The following is a 20,920-nucleotide window of genomic DNA, read 5'->3' on the forward strand; positions in this document are numbered from 1 at the left end:
ACTATGCATCCCTAGCCGCCAGATGTCATATCATTTTGACAGCTGCTTTTTTGACATGTTATTGTTTTCATTGCACAAACGAAACGTTTTCTAAGGATTGCGGGGAGAGCATTTAGAGCATTTAACTAACAAACATGGAACGACCACAAAAGATGCCAAAGGTGGCCAAGGTAAAATTATTGCAATAAATTCCCATTCCTCGAGAACACCACATAATTCCATAAAATGAATTTTAGGTGAAGAACAAAGCACCCGCCGAGGTCCAAATCACGGCTGAGCAACTGCTCAGGGAAGCCAAAGAACGTGATTTGGAAATCTTGCCACCGCCGCCCAAACAGAAAATCTCCGATCCAGCTGAATTGGCTGACTACCAACAGAGAAAGCGTAAAGTTTTCGAAGATAATTTGCGAAAGAATCGCATGGTTGTAAGTCACTGGATCAAATATGCCCAATGGGAAGAATCACAAAAGGAAATTCAGAGAGCACGTTCCATTTGGGAACGGGCTTTGGATAATGACCATCGCAACATTACAATTTGGCTGAAATATGCCGAAATGGAAATGAAAAATAAACAAGTAAATCATGCCAGAAATCTGTGGGACAGAGCGGTGACGATAATGCCACGAGTCAATCAGTTTTGGTACAAGTACACATACATGGAGGAGATGCTGGAAAATGTGGCCGGTGCAAGGCAGGTGTTTGAGCGATGGATGGAATGGCAACCGGAAGAGCAAGCATGGCAAACCTATGTGAACTTTGAATTACGTTATAAAGAAATTGATCGGGCCAGGGCCATTTACGAGCGATTTGTTTATGTTCATCCCGATGTAAAAAATTGGATAAAATTTGCCCGGTTTGAGGAGACGCATGGTTTTATACATGGGGCTAGACGTGTCTTTGAGCGGGCTGTTGAATTCTTTGGCGATGATTACATTGATGAGCGTCTCTTTATAGCATTTGCCAGATTCGAAGAAGGTCAAAAGGAACACGATAGGGCCAGAGTTATTTACAAGTATGCTCTGGATCATTTGCCCAAAGACAGGACAAAGGAGTTGTACAAAGCCTATACGATACACGAGAAGAAATATGGCGATAGGGCAGGCATTGAGGATGTCATTGTCTCCAAGCGAAAATTCCAATATGAACTGGAAGTTGCAACAAATCCCCAAAACTATGATGCCTGGTTCGATTATTTGAGGCTTATTGAAGGTTTGTTTTCTTCTGGAGTCCTAAATTTTCGGATATTTTTTTAAATGTTACATTTTTTTCTAGGCGAAGGAGATGTTGATGTGATACGAGAAACCTACGAACGAGCCATATCGAATGTACCCCCAGCTAATGAGAAAAATTATTGGCGTCGTTACATATATCTCTGGATAAATTATGCTTTGTATGAGGAACTGGAAACAGAAGACATGGAAAGAACTCGCCAAATCTACAAAACGTGCCTCGAGCTGATACCGCACAAAAAGTTTACGTTCAGCAAAATTTGGCTAATGTATGCTCACTTTGAAATCCGCTGCAAGGACTTGCAGAAAGCCCGCAAAACTCTGGGCATGGCCATAGGCATGTGTCCGAGAGACAAACTCTTCAGAGGCTACATTGAATTGGAGATACAACTGCGAGAATTTGATCGCTGCCGTTTGTTGTATGAAAAGTTCCTTGAATTTGGTCCAGAGAATTGCGTTACATGGATGAAATTTGCAGAATTGGAAAATCTTTTGGGTGACACAGATCGGGCAAGAGCCATATATGAATTGGCCATACAACAACCTCGCCTCGATATGCCAGAACTGTTATGGAAAGCCTATATTGATTTTGAAGTTGCCCAAGCGGAATACGAATTGGCAAGACAACTGTATGAACGTCTGTTGGAACGCACCCAGCATGTTAAGGTTTGGATGTCATACGCCAAATTTGAGCTAACCTCCCAGTTGGAAGGCGAAGAGGATCAGGAAATGAATGTGCGTCTAGCTCGCCGAATATATGAAAGAGCCAATGATACTCTGAGACAATTGCAAGACAAAGAGTCCAGGGTATTGCTGTTGGAAGCGTGGCGTGATTTTGAACGTGAATCCGGCGATCAACAAAGCCTGGAAAAGGTTATGGACAAAATGCCACGACGTGTCAAGAAACGTCAAAAGATTATCTCCGAAGCGGGTGTGGAGGAAGGTTGGGAAGAGGTATTCGACTATATATTTCCAGAGGATGAAATGGCCCGACCCAATCTCAAATTGTTGGCTGCTGCCAAGATGTGGAAAAAGCAAAAGGAAACAGTGGAAGAGCCAACTAGCAGAGTTGTTGAAAACAATGAAACCCCTGCCCAGCCAGAAAGTCATGCAAAAGGCGATGAGGGTAGTGAAGAAATTATTGCAAATGAAACGAGTGATCCATCGTCGAATGACAAAAGTCCTAATGCCGGATAAATTCTGTAAGGTTTTGCTAACAAGTTTAGGTTTAAGTTTTGTAATAAATTTTATTTTTAAATTGATTACACTTGTTCTGGCTATTTCTACTAATTGCATATCAAATATTAGCTACATAGTGTATAGTCTATAATACACTATACTTCCCTTTAATGTTATGTAGAAAACTATGCAATATTTCTTATAGTATATACTTCATAAATTTCTAAATTCATTTCAACACAATGTGTGGTATTTGCTGTGAATACACTTGAATTCAATTCAAAATTACCCACAATTCTTACTTTATATGTCCTTTTCTTCGTAACTACTTGTTGCACTTTTCTTAAACAAAAAATTCAACATTATATTAAAATATCATGATTATACTATAAACTAGGGAAAGTAGAAAAAAAAATAACTGTTTGAGAAAATCAGAGCATTATGGATTGCTATTGGATCCATTGGTAGGATTTTTACAAACTTTACTATGTCCATCCTTCCAGTGTCGTGTTTGACATATTTCAGAACAATAGGCGGCACGGAAACAACATAAATATATGGCCTCTTCCAAGCACCAATAACACTATTAGAAAATGCAAAAGGGGTAATATTTACTTTTGTTCCGGAGACAACTATGACACAACCACTCACCCATTGCTTCCGTTTGAGTATTTTGCGCTCAAGTTCCTGCTTTTTTATTGTTTCCTTTAGCTTTTGTTTCTGGGCTTCGAGCTTATCAATTTTCTGTTTATATTCATTGATTACTTTGCGGGCTTCATCCATTTCCTTGAGCATTGTGTCCAGCTAAAGGGGGTATATTGTTACCAAGTTTTGAGTAGAAAAGGTGGGCAATTACTTACCACCTCTGCTGGGTCATTTGAAGTATCCTTTTTCTTTGACTTTCTGGTCGATCTTTTTTCACTGCTACTACTATTTTTGTTCGTCTGTTTAAATGGAGGATACTGATGAACCTTCAGACGTTTCACCGATACGGTTAATTCGGGGCATACAATGCTGGATTGGCTGTTGCTCAGAGCCCTTGAAGAGCTAACCGATGATCCAGTATACTGTGATGTATTATTTACAATGGGGGCAAAATCATCCTCTACACTGCTGCTAATCATTGCGGATTTCCTGCGCTTTCCCGGGCGTTTTTCTTGAAATATAGCTGCAGTTGGATTACTTCCGAGTACAGTTCGAATCACCTTCTCCGTTTCTAAGGGGTTTGCGTGGAAGCTAAATAAACTTGGGGGATATGTGGACAGCAACTGATGGTATCTTAACTCTTCCATGGCTTTCTTGATTGCGGGACTGTTGCCCAATTTGAGAGATTTTACATCCGAATCTATGGGTTTGATGTGACGCACATCAATGAGAGCTCTTGAGTGCGTACCACCAAAAAACCGAACGTCGAACTTATTATTCGGCAATACCCGTATTACCTTGGCCGGCCAGTAGGGGAAGCCACTGTGCTTTGCATAGACCAGCTCGTGGCGTTGAACACAGGGTTTGGCAAACCAAATAACGGAATCCTTTTCATGTGAATAACGGAAACAATCGGGACAACGTCTTATTTCGGACAAATCATGGGCTACGTCACGTAGTAACCATTTTGTCGATTCCAGTTCGGTGCTGTAGGCTGAAAGCAAAAAAACATCAATTACAAACTACATATGCCTTGTGAGTAATCTATATCGCAACATACGTCCAAAAAATACACCCATGTTGTGTTGAATATCCAAAAGATCCACGTAAAATTCTGTAAGAAAATTGTATTCATTTCGCTGCTTTTTTATGTCGATATCTGTCAGACGTTTTATCGGAGAATATAGCAGCAAATGATTGAGTAGATTTATTTCTTTGACATTCAATCGTTTCGATGTCAAATACTCCCGAACATCATGGGTCAGCCATTCCCTGTTGTAGGTAAATGTGAAATTAATTAAATGGCTCAATTCATCCGGTTGAAGGTTCGGGGGATTGTTGAGATGGGCGCGTTTCAATAGTCTACAACAAGTACACAACTCCAAATCTTGGTCGTCATCGTCATTGGGTGAAACTTCACTTTTATAGGAAACATTCGAGGGCGTAGTATTCGGTCGTCTTCTATTCGGTGGACGTATTTCACCCACGTAAACAACATCCACTTTAGTTTTGGTTTCTAAATCATCTATCAGGGGTTTTGGTTCGGCTTGATTTAAGCAAGTCACATCGACTACATCAAGATTTTGCTTCTGTTGCGTCTGATCCGCTATACGCTGGGATGAACTAGCTCTTACATCAGGTTCTGAGCCCATTGCCGTGGAACAGCGGGCTATGGTGTCTGTTTCTGATTCCGTGTCGGAACTAAAAGCGGGAAGTCGATTTTTCTGTTTTTTAGAAGAGGGTACAGTGTAGTTGGGGCGTTCGGGATTTTTACGATAACACAAACGATGAAAAGAGCGCCAGCATTGTGTGCAATATTCCAGTACGCCTGGTAAATGGCACTCAAAGCAATACCAGTCATGGGAAGTGTCCACTCGAACTTCCTGTGAATTGGGTAGACGAACACGTTTCACCTCGGATAACGCTGCCCGGGGTCGTGGAGATGCAGCAGCAGGGGTCATTGGCATAAGAAGTCCATCACATAGGGCGTTAAGTATTGTCTCCTTTGCGGTAGCTTAAGAGCAGAAGTATATATTTTATACTAGTTGCTGGATAAATTTAAAACAACTTACCTGCCGTGTATCCCCCGCTGACCAAAGTTTCAATCAAGTGCTCTACTGTACAGGAATCTTCACGGCCATCATCGGAATTTGGGGCACAGCCGGGAAACCTTAATTGGAGTAAAAAATAGCGAAGACACTCCGGATGAGCTTTTCTTGACGTTTCAGTCATTCTTTAGTTGTGAAACATGCAATTTGCTCCCAAAAAATTTCTCTTTATGTCCTCCTGGGCTGTTGTGTTTTCTATTGATGCACAGACAACGAAGCGTGACGTTTTTTTCGGCGGCGGCAGCTTATCAGGTTAAAGCCAATCGATGGCGACACTCTTAGCTTTCTGTGTACATTGTACACAAACAAAAGCCGCAACAGCTGTTTTAATCATGTTCACTCTGTGCCGATTCCGATAAATCGAAAATCGATTGCGATTACGGTATATTCCGACATCAGCTGATATACATATCGAAGCCGAGTGTATAAATCACTACGGCGTTGTTTGCAATCGACAACAAAATTAAGCACACACGAACACACATACTTAAATTAAAAAAAGGCGCTAAAGGAAAATGGAATTTGCCAATCAACAAAAACTAATTAAAAAATTAGAAGACCATTGTCAGGAATTAAAGGGAGATATTGAGCAGGTTCTATCCGAAAGAAGATCCTATTTAGAAAAGCAAAAACAATTGATACAGCGCCTTGATCAAGTTCAGAATAGTATTGATGACGCGGTAGTGGAAGAGAGTAGTTTGTCGAATAGAGTGGAATCAGGTAAAGCAAACAATATATTCACATAAACTCAATTAAAAAATTATTTTACAACTTTGGTTTCAGTCAAAAAGGGTGGCACAGAAAGTGGAGAAGATTTTCTACAAAAAGTTTGCCTTACCTTAGGCTTTCAAATCTCAAAGCGGGTAGTGGAAGCGAACAATATAAGCAGAAAGGTAAAATTTGCCCAATTATTGTAGAATAAATTTTAATGTAATTTATATCTTTGCAGCTTCTCTATGACAATAATTGTAGCGTTTCATTTAATGAAATCAATCAACTTTACGATCTTGTCGAAACGTTTCCTCCACATCCGGAATTTGTGGCCATACGCCAGTTTTTGAAGAATTCTCAGGACTTGGAATTTTTGCTAACAACACTAAAGGGATATTTTGATAGTAGTAGCACTGTGAAACGAAATAAATAAAAATTTAACAAAAATTGATGTTTTTAAACCTGAGTTAAATACTTAATATAAGGGCGGTCTGATCTTATTTTGTTAAATTTTCTTACATCCCGAAAATATAGAATCGCTAAATCTTACATATTTTTAATTTTTGTTTATATTTCCTATAAAGTATTAACTTTTAAAAAATTTTTCCACAAGTCCCACATAGGGACCTCTCAAAGCCCGCGCGATATCGATTACATTCCCAGAATTTATGTATTGCAACCTCATAAGGGAGTTCAGACTAGGACAAAAACGAAGGTCGGCAATATTGCACATTGTGTTGTTATAAATCTTGCTATCTCCCAGTACCTGTAAGAATCTACTATTTTTGAAATTTTCTTCGATATCATAGAGGGAAAATCGGTTATAATAATATAAACTTTTACATTCATGCAGTTGTCTTGTTTCCTTAAGGTGTGAGAATGAAATCTATCAATTAAAACCCATCTACTTCTTATAGTTTTCAGTAGAATTCTTCTTGTCCGACCTTAAAAATCAATTAAGGATAAACATTTCGTCATTACAAATCCAACATGTTTTGTTCCGTGAATTTGCATGAATTTAAACATTTTTACTGCGATAAAATCATGAAAAAAAACTGCAAAACTAGTATGTTCCTCCAGGTTCTGGAACAGAGCAACTATAAGGCCTCATTTTCACAATTTTGTCAAAAATCCTGCCTTAAATTCATTGTACATGCCGAAACCTATAATGTCATACAGATTTAAATGCCAACAAGCTATTTTGACAGCCTGTCTCATAAACAGCTGTTCCCTTGGTTTGACATCGATTATTTGCTACAATGCCGATTAGTCGGTAATCGACTTGGGCATCCCTATGTTCATACTTCATTGCATTGCTTGCTTCGCGAAAGGCGTCCCGTCCGGTTCGGAAAACGTTTGGTTGTAAATAAAAAAGTTAAATTCGGAAAGGAATAAATGCGTGAAACTCATTTGAATTTGAACAGCAAAAGGAACAAGTAGAAAGAAATTTTACTATGAAATTTTGTGTTCCAAATTGAAAAATATAAAATATCAATTGTTTGTCTTTTGATTGATGGAAGAGTGAAATTTTTTCGAAACATTGAAGAATATGTGAAAAATTTGAGAATATTCACGAGAATACATGAATAAAATAAGTGTAAAATCTATTAGTAATAAATTAATGCATGCTGCTGAGGTGGAGGAGAAAGAGGTGCATAAAAGTTGCGATTCGAGAAACGTAAACGTTTTTCGACGTCGTCCGATACAAATTTTGTTGCCTTTGCCCGACTGATCATTTAAAAAGAAGTAGAAGAGGAGACAAGCGCCGGCCGTTTCCATCCCAGTGTATATTGTTTGGACCAAAGAAGTTCCGGTGCTTTAGAAATCGGAAATGGAAAGGAAGTTACGAAATTCGTTTAACCTCAAAGGTGCTACAACTACCTCAATACCTAGCCCACAGACAGCCCAACATCATCATGGTACAAGGCAGCGAACTGCCGCCACAACTTTGCAGCAGCAGCAACAGCCGGTGGTCTATAAAAGCCCAGTGACAACAACAACAACACATAGTATAATCTCCGGACCAGTGCAAAAAAATGAAAAAAATCCCAATAACAACAACATCATCAATGAAGAAGTTTCTGCAATGACAACAGCTGCTGATGCTGATTTAAACGAACAACAACAACAAGAACAGCAGCAGCAGCTGGCAGTAGCCGCTCATGCCAAACCCTTAAGTCGCAATAAAAACGAAGGTAAACTATGGGATTTGAGCCCCTCCTGTCTTGTCCACGTTTTTGCATTGATATTTTATTGTTTCTTTTTGTTTGAAGATGACGTTTTTGTTGTTGGCATAAATTTGTCCTTTATTTGACTTTTTGTAGTTTGAAGATGGAACAAAATTTGTGTAATGTGAATTTTAGCACGTTTTTATCAATTAAAGGGGCTCGCGGGTGAGGAAGGGAATCCGATCAATGGAATGTTTAAAGGGTGTTGCAAATTAGTTATTTATTTGCAGAAAAGATTGTTTTTTTTTTTTTTTTTGATGACAGGGCCATGCTATGATGGGGGAAATTGTTAACAGTAAACTAATGAAGGCTAAGAACTCAAGATTTGACAATTTGTTTTTGCCAAAGAAAATATGCCAGAAATATCGAAGTAGTGAAAAGCTATTAGGGAAGGAAAGTGAATTCGTCGAATAGAATGTCTAAGATATCCCCACTGTTAAACCCAATAAATAGATGCCGACACTTTTCAGTTGCTGATGCAATTTCTTCTTTTTATTCTCAATTTAGTCATCAATATTGAAAAGTGGTATTGTCCCTTTGTATTAAGAATTACAGGAATCCTACCTTATTTTTAATAGTATTTTTCCAAATAAGTATTAGCTAAAATATACAAGCCACCCACCTGACCATCAAATGTTTTTTTTCTGATTTCTTGCCTACTGTTTGCTAACAGGTACCCTTCTCTTTTGCTTAGTTATCAACATTTAGCTCATAACATTCAGCTTGAAAATCATCAACTGCTCCCCCCTCCTTGGCCCGTAACTCCTTATCGCTCAAACGTTAAAATTAAAATAAATTATCTAATAATAAATCATTTGAATACATATCTACATTATTTCAGTGTCATCTAAAGTTATATTGATAAATAAAAAGCGATTTGTTTATAAAGTAGATATGTAGGTAGGTAAATAACAAGAAATATTAGTTGAAATTCACATGATTTTATATTGCTTTATATAAAAGCATGATATGTTATTGTTAAATAATTAGCGATATTAAATAGGTATTTGGTGATACCTTGAATTCAAAGGACTGAGTTATTTATTATTTATTATAGTTATATATTAAAATGATGCAATCTAAAATAATTTTTTAATTTCTCCGTAATAAAATATTTTGCCTTCTGCTTTTGTTATAAGTAAACTATTTAAACAAAATTGAATTCGTAAAAAGCTGCATTCAAACTTTTGTTTCATCTTGGGAGATTGGAATTAAAATTGAATGAATTGCGACGTAGCTATCGGAACTTATATTTCAATATTTTAGTTTCTTATACTATTAAATTAAAAAAATAATATACACTTTTTTATACCCTTTTATATATAAACTTTTTTATACCCTCGACCATAGTATGGAGGGTATACTAAGTTTGTCATTCCATTTGTATCACCTTGAAATATACATTTTAGACCCCACAAAGTACATATATTCTTGAACAGCATAAAATTCTATATCGATGTAGCGATGTCCGTCCGTCCGTCCGTCTGCCCGTCTGTGGAAGTCACTCTAGCTTCCGAACGAAATGAAGTAGGTGGATAAAATTTTACTCAAATGTATATTATGTCTGCAGGACTTTTGGTATTGAAAATGGGTAGGTCATGTAGGTCCTCGTTTTGGTATAGCCCCCATATAACGGTACCTCTCGATATTCGCTATTTTGATGATTTTAGCGACATTGTTCACCGGAATTGTTTCAACTTTGGCATTTGAAGTTCGTAATAGATACTACAGCCTATGACAGAAAATTGTCTGTGCAGGACCACGTTATCGTATAGCAACCATATAATGGTACCTTCCGATATTCGGTATTTTGACGATTTTAGCGACTTTATTCACCCGAAATGTTTCAAATTTGACATTTAAAGTTCGTAATGGATACTACATCCTATGACCGAAAATTGTCTGTGCAGGTCCATGTCTTTCTATAGCTCCCATATAATGGTACCTCCCTATTTTCGGTATTTTGGTGATTCAAGCGACATTATTCACCGGAATTATTTAAAATTTGGTATATGAAGTTCGTAATGGGAACTATAGCCTATGACAGAAAATTGTCTGTGTAGGTCCACGTCTTCGTATAGCCCCCATATAACGGTACATCCCTATATTCGGTATTTGATGATTTGATTTGAATGTAGCTACAACGATTTTTTTTTTTTAAATTTCGCATTTGTATTTTGTAATCGCTTATGACAAAATTTGTCTATGCAGGTCCACATTGTCGTATAGACCCTAATATAACGGCTACATTCGGTATTTTTAAGATTTTAACAAAATTTTTGACGGAATTTATTTTTTTGAAAATTGCCAAATTCTTTCCAAATGGTAGATGGTATTCAAAGTTCGGTCCGGCCGAACTTACAGCTTTTTTACGTGTTTAGGGTATAATTTGAATAATACGGGCTTCAAGTAGAGAATTTTATGTCATAAATCTTAAGCTACCTAAATGATGCGTTGTAGATTCTATTAATATTTTATTTTTTCTTTCAGAAGCCATTAATGACTTGCGTACACGCATTCCTGAAATTGAGAATATTTTCGACATACACAGTCGCATTGGCAATGGCACATTCAGCACAGTACTCTTGGGTACACTGAAAAAAGAGGCGAATCTACCGGAAAATCAGCGAAGAAAGTTTGCCATAAAACATCACATACCAACTAGTCATCCAGATCGTATTATGAAGGAGCTGCAGTGCATGGCCAAGATCGGGTGAGTTGAGAAGGGATGAAAGATGGTTTTTGCTACTTTATGAATTGAAGATTTTAGGATTCATAACATATATCATAGGTTATTATCCGCATAAAACTCTGAGACGATTTTCGATTTTCTATATTTCATTTCAATGCCCAATTCTCCATTAGAAAGTTTATAAGTTTTTGAAATCAGGGGAATATGGTATCAATGAAATAGTTTTTGAGACATTCAAGTCAATCTTTGTTCTGACGCATATTCATGGAGCCAATCTTGATCAAAATAGAAAACATATTATTTTCTAACATAGAATTCCAGGTATGAAACGGCCTTTACAATGGGCTTTTTCTTGGCCTACTGATAAGTTTATGGCCATACTTTTTCACTTTAGATAAGATTTTCGCTCTTGAAATTAGTTAATGTGTACCCGAAGACCACCTAGTTTTTGGGAGTTAAGCACACTTGTACAATCTAATTATATATGTGGGTACATTTGTGGGTACATATAATGGTGGGGATAAATATCACACGCAATCTACTTATATGTTGTGTGTATGTGTGTGATTTTTTTTCGTTTTGGATAATGGTCTCATTTACGTTTTACTTGAAAGATCTAAATTTAGAAGACTACCCTCAAATAATTGGCATTCTAGGCGTACATATATACATATGTGTGGATGTTTGTTTCGTATTTGTTTTCGTGACACAACAGCCTGCCAGCCAGCCCACAGTAGTCGTTTGTTGTGGCGTCACTTGAATGTGGAATGTAGCGAACGTTGTTGTAGCTGTATATGAGGGAAATAGTAAAACATGAGCTTTGATATTTTGCCGGGCGCATGAATGTATCATCCATCCATTGCATATTTCATTTTTATGATTTTGCCGGTTCCAACAAAATCTTGCCGGCAAATAGACACATGCATTTTCTTCGCGGCTAGTCTTTGCGAATGGCGGGCTACTCTGCTTTACAAACTCTTTTGTTTACATCTGTCTACCTAAACGCTTGGCTAATGCATAAACTAACCTTGATCTCAAGGTAATGTTTGCATTGATTATTGGGATATTTTGTAGAAAAATAGATGAGTATGTTTTAGGCATTTTTAAAATTTCCTTTTCTTTTCTGTGTCATTGCCATGTCATTCACCACCACCACATATCCTTTTTGGTTGTGTGGACAATAAAACAAAAACACAATTCTAAGAAATCAATAAGGCGGCAATAACGCAAGTACAGATTCGGCCACAACCCGAGCGTGGGCTTCCTTTACGTTTTTGGTTTTATTTTTAGTTGTAAATATTGCCTCCTTGCCATGTACCACCAACACCAACACCATTCGGCATCAAATCGCATCAGCTCTTCTGGTAGATACAGGCAATTTGGTACTGTTGTTATACGTCATGCAAAAAAACGGCAATTCGTGTATAACACTGCTGCTGTCGTTTTACCCACGTCATAGCACATTTGGACTTTTGCGTCACAGAAAAATTATCGTATTTTAGTTGCTATACAATGAGTGAGTGATTCGTTGGCGGCTGACTACAGACACGGCACTAGTTGTAATCTTATGTTATGTATGTGAGTGTGTGTGTGTGTATGTGTGTCTGTCAGTCACAGCCAAGTAGGGAATACCTGACAATAAACATGATAATTGTTATTACAGAATCGCGTGAAATGTGTTGACATTGCCATAGAAAAAACGGTTATTTTTGTGAAGCGGTGAAATATCTATATTTGCGTAGGTACTTTTTTATTATTTGATTGAAATGTAGAAATGGTTTCTTTTTAGAAGACAGTGGCCATTAGACATGCTGGGCTAGGAAATGAGCTAAAAGCAGGCTATATATCATATTCCGAAATATTCAAATTACAACTGATTTGATTTTACATTCATACTATATAAAATACCGAAATTTGAATATGTGGGCTATGCAGAAAATGAACTTACATTGGACATTACTGAGAACCCGAAATGTCAAAATATAGATGATTTGTTTGGAAATTGTTATATGTTATATGTGGAATTTACAAAAAAGTTAACCTACTTTGAATAAATTGCTCAAATACGGGCCTGAAATATCAAACAAGTAAAAAAGCAGTAAGTTTGGCCGGGTTGAACTTTAAGTACCCTCCACCATTTGGAAAGAATTTAACAATTCTCAAAAAAAAAAAAAAATAATAATAATAATAAAATCCGTTAAAATTTCTGTTAAAATCTTAGAAATAGGGTTTATACGACGAAGTGGACCTGCATGGGTCTCTTTTGTCATAAGCCATTACAAGATTTAAAGGCGAAACTTGAAAAATCATCAAAATAGTGAATATCGGGAGGTACCATTATATGGGGACTTTACGAAGACGTGGATCTGCACATACAATTTTCTGTCATTACGAATTTCAAATACCAAATTTGAAGCAATTCCGGTGAAAAATGTCGCTCAAATCATCAAAATATCGAATATCGGGAGGTAATGTTATGTGGGGGCTATACGAAGACGTGAACCAGCACAGACAACTTTCTGTCGTAGGCCATTGCAAATTTCAAATACCAAATTTGAAATAATTCCGGTGAATAACGTCGCTAAAATCATAAAAGTACCGAATATCGGGAGGTACCGTTATATGGGGGCTCTACGAAGACGTGAACCTGCAGAGAAAATTTTCTGTCATAGACTGTAGTATCCATTACGAACTTCAAATACCAAATTTGAAGCAATTCCGGTGAATAATGTCGCCAAAATCATCAAAATACCGAATATCGAGAGGTACCGTTGTATGGTGGCTATACGAAGACGTAGACCTGCACAGACAATTTTCTGTCATAGGCTGTAATATCCATTACGAATTTCAAATACCAAATTTAAAACATTTCCGGTGAATAATGTAGCTAAAATCATCATAATACCGAATATCGGGAGGTACCGTTATATGGGGCTATACCAACCTACATGGCCCTTTTTCGATAACAAAAGTCCTGCAGACATAATATACATTTGAGTAAAATTTTAGCAACCTACTTTATTTCGTTCGGAAGCTTGTGTGATTATCACAGACGGACGGCCGTCGCTAAATCGACATAGAATTTTATGCTGATGAATAATATCTATACTTTGTGGGGTCTAAAATATATATTTCTAAGTGTTACAAACGGAATGACAAACTTAATAAACCCTCCCTCCATACTATGGTGGAGGGTATCAAAAACAACTTATATGATTGGAAATTGAGAATAAAAGCTTTAACATACCGAAAATAAAGGGGTCTCTAAATGTGGACCGATCTACACTCATCTGTGCCAAATTTAATTAATTTATTATAAAAATTATAACCTCTATCTGGACATCGTTAAATCTACCTAGAACATTATGCTAACAACGACTATATACTCTATCAGGTCTCATATGGCTGAGGGTATAAAGAGTAGGAATAGTCTCCATCACATGCAGCTATACAATCGAAAAGAAAAAGGATCTCCAATAGTTTTTGTGGGCTGGGTCATATTGAAGTTATAACTATCAATAATATACTTGTTTAGAACACTTCAAGAATCTGTGACTCGAAAAAAACTCAAGTTTAAGTGCCTTTATTATTTGAGTTTGTATTATTCAAAGGAATATTCAAAAGATAATTTCTTGCCGAGGTCTTTTTTATTTATTATAGATCCCCTAACAGTATTTCTCTCGATGTTTGGTACTTGAAGGGTGATTAGGCTTTCATAAGGGGGCATACAAATTCCCTCCTGAAATCGAGCAACATTGTTGCAATGTTTGGTATAGCTCTCCATTATTTTTTTTTCTAATTCGATTTTTAAATATTTTCAAGGTTATAAATTATTATCTTCCAAAAGCCATCATGCCAATGTGCCGATCTGAAATCGCCAATCCCGTTTCATCACAACGGCAGCTGTTGTTAATTGTTACAACAAACACAACCTGTCTTGTCGGCCCCCTGTTAAACATTCCAAACACATTCTCAATATGCTATTGTAATTTATCTTAGGTAATAATTGTTATTTGCAATTAGAAACAATAACAAAATGTCAATGTTTTTTTTTTTCTTTTTTTATCAAAATAAATACTCCACGTGTTGTAAAAAGTCAATGGCTCTTAATTAGCCAGGGGACGTGATGGTAAGGTGTGGTGTGGGATGTGGGGTGCAGTGTCTTGGTCTGACTTGAAATATTATTAATATATATATTAAATTTATATACACCAAATGACACTCACCTACATATATCCCCGTGTAGATATATTTCTGCGAAAGTTTAATGGCTGTGACGCATATTCTCCCAGCTCTTTGTGTGTTATGAGAAATCCAACATGACTATTAAAAACGTTAAACATACAAACCCGGCAAAATATACAAACCGTACGCACATACATACTTATGTATATTTGCTGTATTGTATATCACAACAGAAAAGTGTATTTGCTTTTGGCTTGATTTTGAAAATAAAGAACTCAAGTTTATTTAATTTCTAATTGTTTTTTCATTTCTTTCTTTCTTTTCTTTTATTTTGCAGTGGCACCGACAATGTCTGTGGCATTAATTGCTGTATACGCTATAATGAATCGGTGGCATTCATTATGCCCTACCTGCCCCATGATCGCTTTCATGATTTCTTCAGCCGCATGGATGTCGCCGAGGTCCAGTACTATATGAAAAACCTCCTGATTGCCCTGCGGCATGTGCATCGCTTCAATGTCATACATCGCGATGTGAAGCCCAGTAATTTCCTATATAATCGTCGTAAACGGCAGTTTCTTTTGGTTGATTTTGGTTTGGCCCAACAAGTGGCACCACCGCCGCAGTCATCACAACTCCCTATGGCCCAGCATTCGCCAGTGTTGCTGGGCAAAACCACAAATCAAGCAATGCCAGCCCCCGGTGAAGCCAAGAGATTGCGCGAAAATGATGATAGCCATGTTCGAAAGGCATCAGATGGCAGTACTGCAGTGGCTGTGACTGGAGCCGGTGAAGTTGTCAGCGGCAATGCCAAGCGTTTACGATGCACCGGTCCTGATTACCAGCAAACAATGGAATCGGGGACGACCGTTAAAGCAGCAACAGCAGCACCAGCACCTCTTCTCAATTCTGGTACATTAACAAATTCACCCTTTAAAATGCCCTTAAAACAAATTAATGTGATTCCTAACACTCTCGTAGGGTCAGCAACCACAAAATCAGCTTTACCGCATGCTGCAGCAGCTGTAGGTGTTGCGGCGGCACATAATACCAATGAGTTAGGCGTGAATTCACGCAAATCCGCTGGGGGTAGTGTAACAATGAGTAGCCGTTTACAGCAAAAATTGCGTGCCCAGGGCGGTGCTGAGGCCGCCAGCAGTAATCACCGCTCACCATCTTCAATGGGGGGCAATAAAAGTCTAGCAACTCAAGGTTCAAATGGGGGTGGTGGTGGCGGTGTGGCCTCCGACAATAAGTACAACACAAATCGCAATTTATCTAGTGCCAGTGGTCCGAAATGTTTCTGCTATGGCACTTCTCAGGTGTGTAACATCTGTTTGGTGAAAAAAGAAATTCATGCATCGCGTGCTGGCACGCCCGGCTATAGGCCACCTGAAGTCCTACTCAAATATCCGGATCAAACCACAGCCGTAGATGTATGGGCCTCCGGTGTCATTTTCCTGTCAATACTCTCCTCCGTTTATCCCTTCTTTAAGGCCCCCAATGACTATGTGGCCTTGGCCGAAATGGTTACCATATTCGGAGATAAGGCCATACGTAAAACTGCAGTTCTTTTGGATCGTTTGGTCACACTGTCACAGAAAACGAAACCGCTCGATTTACGCAAACTTTGTGTACGTTTTCGTAATCGTGTGAAATACAGTTCGCCGGAGTTGTTGAAAAAATATCAAAATGCCACGGATGGTAGCTGTGAAGTTTGCAAGAACTGCGATCAATTCTATTTCAACTGTTTGTGCATGGAGACGAGTTTTGTGACCGAACCAATTGATGGCGATGATATTTATCCTGCCAGTGCCTATGACTTGCTGTATCGGCTATTGGAAGTGAATCCACATAAACGTATTACCGCCGAAGAGGCTCTCAAGCATCCGTTCTTTGAGGAGTGTCATAACAACAACAACAATAATCATGAGAAATCCAACACCACCACCATCACCATGGGTTTGGTTGCTGCCGTAGGTGATTCTGTGGCTCATGAATAAAAAAACAACCACAACATCGGTGACATGTCTCCCTAGAACTTGTTTGCTGTACATACCTACCTACCTTGTTTTTGTAATTTGATGATAATGATTTGCAATTTGCCAAAGTTATTTGTATTATAAACAATATTCTTGTTGTTATTAGTTATTTAAAATTACGCTTATCTAAATGATGTATAAATACGATGATGTTTCCTTAATTTTAATATTTTTTCATTAGCATTTCATTGCCACATATCTATCACCCATTCTCCCACCACCGCATACTCACATTCATTTTCATTTGTCATGTACATAAATCATCGAGAACATTTTTTATGGATAAATTATTAACAAAAACAATGATATAGAATAACTCTCTTTTTGTACATATACATAGAAATTATATATTTTTAGAGATTTTATATACACTTATTGAGAAATAGTGAGAAAACAAGAAAATATAAGAGTTTATATTTATAAACAAAAATCGTGATTATTTATTTTCATTCAATGGCAATATTATGATAATACATACATGAGTATATCATATTTGAAGTGTTTGTTAATAGTAGTATCAATTCGCTTATAATCGGTATATTCTAGTTAAGGCTTTGCTGAACAGGTTAAAGATAATATTTGATGCCATATTTTTATTAAAAAGACACTTTTGTGATACGACCATAATTTTTAACAAGACACTTTTGCTATACGAAAATACTTTTTAACAAGACACTTTTGCGATACGACCATACTTTTTAACAGGTCACTTTGCGATACGACCATACTTTTTAACAAGACAATTTTGCGATACGACCATACTTTTTAACAGGACACTTTGCTATACGACCATACTTTTTAGCAAGACACTTTTGCGGTACGACCATACTTTTTAACAAGACACTTTTGCAATACGACCATACTTTTTAACAGGTCACTTTGCTATACGACCATACTTTTTAACAAGACATTTTTGCGATACGACCATACTTTTTAACAAGACACTTTTGCGATACGACCATACTTTTTAACAGGACACTTCGCTATACGACCATACTTTTTAACAAGGCACTTTTGCGATACAACCATACTTTTTAACAGGACACTTTGCTATACGACCATACTTTTTAACAAGACACTTTTGCGATACGACCATACTTTTAAACAAGACCCTTTGCGATACAACCATACTTTAAAACAAGACTCTTTGCGATACAACCATACTTTGTAACAAGACACTTTGCGAAACGACCATACTTTTTGACAGGACACTTTGCGATACGACCATACAAAACACTTTGCAATATATACATAGGTATATCATATTTGAAGTGTTTGTTAATAGTAGCAACAATTCGGTTATAATCGGTGTATTCTAGTTAAGGCTTTGCTGAACAGGTTGAAGATAATATTTGATACCATATTATAGAATTCACATTGGCTTTGTGACTTGCAAATTAAACGCATGTTCTGTTGTTTATGGCGGAATGACATAGAAATAAGAGGGGGGGGGGAGGGGCGGATTGGGGAAGACATATATAAATGAAATTCAATTCATATCATGTATACATACGCACATGTTATCTTTTATTCGGCTTAATATGCGAAATGTTAAGAAAGATCCACCAGATACCTCTGTGTAAGGCCTAGATTCAGGTTTATGTGATATTTCGAATATTGTGAATAATTCCTAGCCATATTTTGTGGCTGTATCTACTACTCCTTTGAATTTATCCAATAATTTACTGGTTTTCTTTCGATTGTGGTAATATTTTCATAAAAATCTATATTTATTTACTCAAAGAAATCTCCAAATATTAACTTAAACTAAAATAGGAAAAGTAACAATTAACTATTCCACCCTGCCGCCGATGACTGATTACTATGTTTCCATTTTTTGGACTTTTGCCTTCTTCGATGTGCTGGCACCTTCTTCCTCATTGACGGTTTCGACTTTGATGCGTTTTCCTAGTTTAACTTCTTCTTTGCTGGGCTGTGTTTCCATATGGCGTTTCTTGGGTTTCTGATAGCTACCATGGCCGGCTGCACGTTCGGACTCTTCAATTGAATAGGGTTCAACCTCCAAAGCTTTTAGGCGACGTTTGTGGACCTTGGAACGGAAATGTGTTTGCATTGCATTGTCATCGATAAAGTATTTGGCACAATGGACACAATAGAATTGAGCAAAACCTGGCTTCTCCAAATCAACAGGCTGATTGATCAGCTCAGCCGACTGGGTCTGTAGGTCTTGATCGATTTGATCCAAATCTCGGGTACGATTCCGGACACGCCAACGACGCTGCAGGTGGGTATCACCGGAGTGCATTTTCTTTCTCTTCTGTACCATACCCATGATGAAGGCTTTTCTGGGGTATCTCCTTTAGAATGAAATTAGAAAAATGTAGGGTTTGGAGTTGTCAATGCTTGCTTTGGTAAACAAAGCTAATTGACACGTGTTTTTGTTGTAGTCCTATTGGGTATCTCTTCAGATTGTTTCTTTGCCCACAAATAGTGTTCTGAAAGTGATAGAACATATTTGATTAATATTTTCTGCTATTTTTCATGAATTAACGCTTTAAATACCTTTAAATGGAAACTATAATAATAAATAAAACCACACAACGAAGCGGAATGATTTTTTAGCGGCGGCGGCTTATCACGTGTAAACCAATTGGTGACGGCGTTGCGTAGTGCTTTCTGTGTACTCTGTACAAAAACATTTTAGGTGTGTACGATAACTTTCTCAGTTAAAAAATTGAAAGTAACTGGTAATGAGAGAATTTTCTCTCTAGCCTAAAAAATTGCAAAGAGTAATAGAACCATATATTAATGAATATATAGAGATTGGAAAGTTAGCTTCGACTTCGAAGAGACATTTGATTGTTTTTGAGAGCGTTTCTACGTCTATATATTCATTAGTATATGGTTATGACTACAAATTTACTAAAATATAAATAAACAAGAACAACTATATATATATTTCATGCATGGTAGAAGAATATAGGTAGACGCGTCGACACAGCTGCTGGGACAATGAACTGTCAAACCAATTTTGGAATTGAAAATGTTGAATGAAAAATTATTTAAATTTGTAATAATTGTTGAAAAACGCGAATTATAATAGATTCCGAATAACGTAGTATAAAAAAAACATATATAAATCTACTTATACTTGGAAAAACATTTAAATTTTTTGACATATCAATGTTCCCAAGCGTTGATGCATCTACCTGTATTCTTCTGCCATGTATTTCATGGTGGAAGAATAGATGTAGTCGCATTGACACAGTTGCTCGAATAATGAATGATGAATGCAAATGTTTTCAATGAAAAATTATTCGAACTTGTAAAAATTGTTAAATAATAACAACCTCCGATTGGCGTCGTATAGGAAACATATGCAAATCTACTTATTTTTTAAGAAACAATTTTGACATATCAATATTCCCAAGCGTTTATGCATCTACCTGTATTCTTCTACCATGTGCCAGTCGCTGAAATGTCACTGTATGGTGCGCTGTTTTCGCTAGAAAAGTCAAGAATGCGACCCCCATTTGCCGGAAGTTTTGGCCAAAGTGATGGAAAATGCCATAAAAAGGGCTCAAGTGGCAATAAACTATGGCATGACATGACATCTTGTTCTCGACTCGATGTAAAAAACTAAAAGACCAAATAAAAATAATCCACAAGAAGAATCAACATTTTTATTTATTTTTTAGCTACATTCAAAAAATAGGAAGATTACTTTTGCGTCACCTTGTTTTTTATCCGCTTACTCTGTTTAGTCATTAGAAGTACCTTTAACAGAGAGATGAACTAGAAATTGTGTTACCAATGAAGTTTGGCAATTTATTAAGGGTCTTAGAGATGCAATATATATTGTTTCATTATCGCGTTTATTAATTCTTTTGTCAAATGACTTCTGTTTTTCTTCCTCCTAACACTTTTTGCAATATTTACA

General features: G+C 37.1%; 5 protein-coding genes across 6 annotated transcripts; 3 read left to right on the forward strand and 2 right to left on the reverse strand.

Moving 5' to 3' along the window:
• The first annotated feature begins 21 nt into the window (after nt 1-21).
• Nucleotides 22-2,491, forward strand: LOC101897778 (protein crooked neck). Its single transcript, XM_005190992.4, has 3 exons — nt 22-170; nt 237-1,209; nt 1,273-2,491. Exons 1-3 carry the CDS (start codon nt 135-137, stop codon nt 2,424-2,426), a joined length of 2,163 nt encoding a protein of 720 aa, XP_005191049.2. The 5' UTR covers nt 22-134; the 3' UTR covers nt 2,427-2,491.
• LOC101897940 (zinc finger MYND domain-containing protein 11) lies at nt 2,457-5,472 on the reverse strand. Its single transcript, XM_005190993.4, has 5 exons — nt 5,126-5,472; nt 4,114-5,067; nt 3,269-4,047; nt 3,060-3,212; nt 2,457-2,991 (listed from the first exon to the last, which is right to left on the reverse strand). Exons 1-5 carry the CDS (start codon nt 5,283-5,285, stop codon nt 2,848-2,850), a joined length of 2,190 nt encoding a protein of 729 aa, XP_005191050.1. The 5' UTR covers nt 5,286-5,472; the 3' UTR covers nt 2,457-2,847.
• A 129-nt stretch (nt 5,473-5,601) lies between these two features.
• Nucleotides 5,602-6,333, forward strand: LOC105262408 (uncharacterized). The gene is made up of 3 exons (XM_011297370.3): nt 5,602-5,881; nt 5,945-6,054; nt 6,111-6,333. Exons 1-3 carry the CDS (start codon nt 5,677-5,679, stop codon nt 6,303-6,305), a joined length of 510 nt encoding a protein of 169 aa, XP_011295672.1. The 5' UTR covers nt 5,602-5,676; the 3' UTR covers nt 6,306-6,333.
• Nucleotides 6,334-7,176: 843 nt separating this feature from the next.
• LOC101898107 (cell division cycle 7-related protein kinase) lies at nt 7,177-17,455 on the forward strand. Of its 2 annotated transcripts, XM_005190994.4 has the most exons (4): nt 7,178-8,067; nt 10,591-10,813; nt 15,315-15,889; nt 15,959-17,455. In XM_005190994.4, the coding sequence occupies exons 1-4, from the start codon at nt 7,704-7,706 to the stop codon at nt 16,978-16,980; spliced, it is 2,184 nt and encodes a 727-aa protein (XP_005191051.1). In that variant the 5' UTR covers nt 7,178-7,703; the 3' UTR covers nt 16,981-17,455. The 2 variants fall into 2 exon arrangements, with proteins under 2 accessions (XP_058978325.1, XP_005191051.1); XM_059122342.1 differs by having other exon boundaries at nt 7,177-8,067; nt 15,315-17,455.
• Nucleotides 17,456-18,719: 1,264 nt separating this feature from the next.
• LOC101898285 (zinc finger protein 593 homolog) lies at nt 18,720-19,652 on the reverse strand. Its single transcript, XM_005190995.4, has 2 exons — nt 19,543-19,652; nt 18,720-19,475 (listed from the first exon to the last, which is right to left on the reverse strand). Exon 2 carries the CDS (start codon nt 19,310-19,312, stop codon nt 18,842-18,844), a length of 471 nt encoding a protein of 156 aa, XP_005191052.1. The 5' UTR covers nt 19,313-19,475; nt 19,543-19,652; the 3' UTR covers nt 18,720-18,841.
• Nucleotides 19,653-20,920: the final 1,268 nt, after the last annotated feature.

Source organism: Musca domestica, unplaced genomic scaffold (assembly GCF_030504385.1).
Source record: "Musca domestica strain aabys unplaced genomic scaffold, Musca_domestica.polishedcontigs.V.1.1 20, whole genome shotgun sequence".
Lineage (NCBI taxonomy): Eukaryota > Metazoa > Arthropoda > Insecta > Diptera > Muscidae > Musca > Musca domestica.

Excerpts from the sequence above, each read along its gene's own strand:
- LOC101897778 (XM_005190992.4), top strand. The coding sequence starts at position 135 with ATGGAACGACCACAAAAGATGCCAAAGGTGGCCAAG. Across the intron at positions 171-236 it reads AGATGCCAAAGGTGGCCAAG|GTGAAGAACAAAGCACCCGC; the intron begins GTAAAATTATTG and ends AATGAATTTTAG. Across the intron at positions 1,210-1,272 it reads TTATTTGAGGCTTATTGAAG|GCGAAGGAGATGTTGATGTG; the intron begins GTTTGTTTTCTT and ends ATTTTTTTCTAG.
- LOC101897940 (XM_005190993.4), bottom strand. The coding sequence starts at position 5,285 with ATGACTGAAACGTCAAGAAAAGCTCATCCGGAGTGTCTTCGCTATTTT. Across the intron at positions 3,213-3,268 it reads CAAATGACCCAGCAGAGGTG|CTGGACACAATGCTCAAGGA; the intron begins GTAAGTAATTGC and ends TACCCCCTTTAG. Across the intron at positions 2,992-3,059 it reads TACTCAAACGGAAGCAATGG|TGTTATTGGTGCTTGGAAGA; the intron begins GTGAGTGGTTGT and ends ATTTTCTAATAG.
- LOC105262408 (XM_011297370.3), top strand. The coding sequence starts at position 5,677 with ATGGAATTTGCCAATCAACAAAAACTAATTAAAAAATTAGAAGACCAT. Across the intron at positions 5,882-5,944 it reads GTCGAATAGAGTGGAATCAG|TCAAAAAGGGTGGCACAGAA; the intron begins GTAAAGCAAACA and ends CTTTGGTTTCAG. Across the intron at positions 6,055-6,110 it reads CGAACAATATAAGCAGAAAG|CTTCTCTATGACAATAATTG; the intron begins GTAAAATTTGCC and ends ATATCTTTGCAG.
- LOC101898107 (XM_059122342.1), top strand. The coding sequence starts at position 7,704 with ATGGAAAGGAAGTTACGAAATTCGTTTAACCTCAAAGGTGCTACAACT. Across the intron at positions 8,068-10,590 it reads AAGTCGCAATAAAAACGAAG|AAGCCATTAATGACTTGCGT; the intron begins GTAAACTATGGG and ends TTTTTCTTTCAG. Across the intron at positions 10,814-15,314 it reads CAGTGCATGGCCAAGATCGG|TGGCACCGACAATGTCTGTG; the intron begins GTGAGTTGAGAA and ends TTTATTTTGCAG.
- LOC101898285 (XM_005190995.4), bottom strand. The coding sequence starts at position 19,312 with ATGGGTATGGTACAGAAGAGAAAGAAAATGCACTCCGGTGATACCCAC.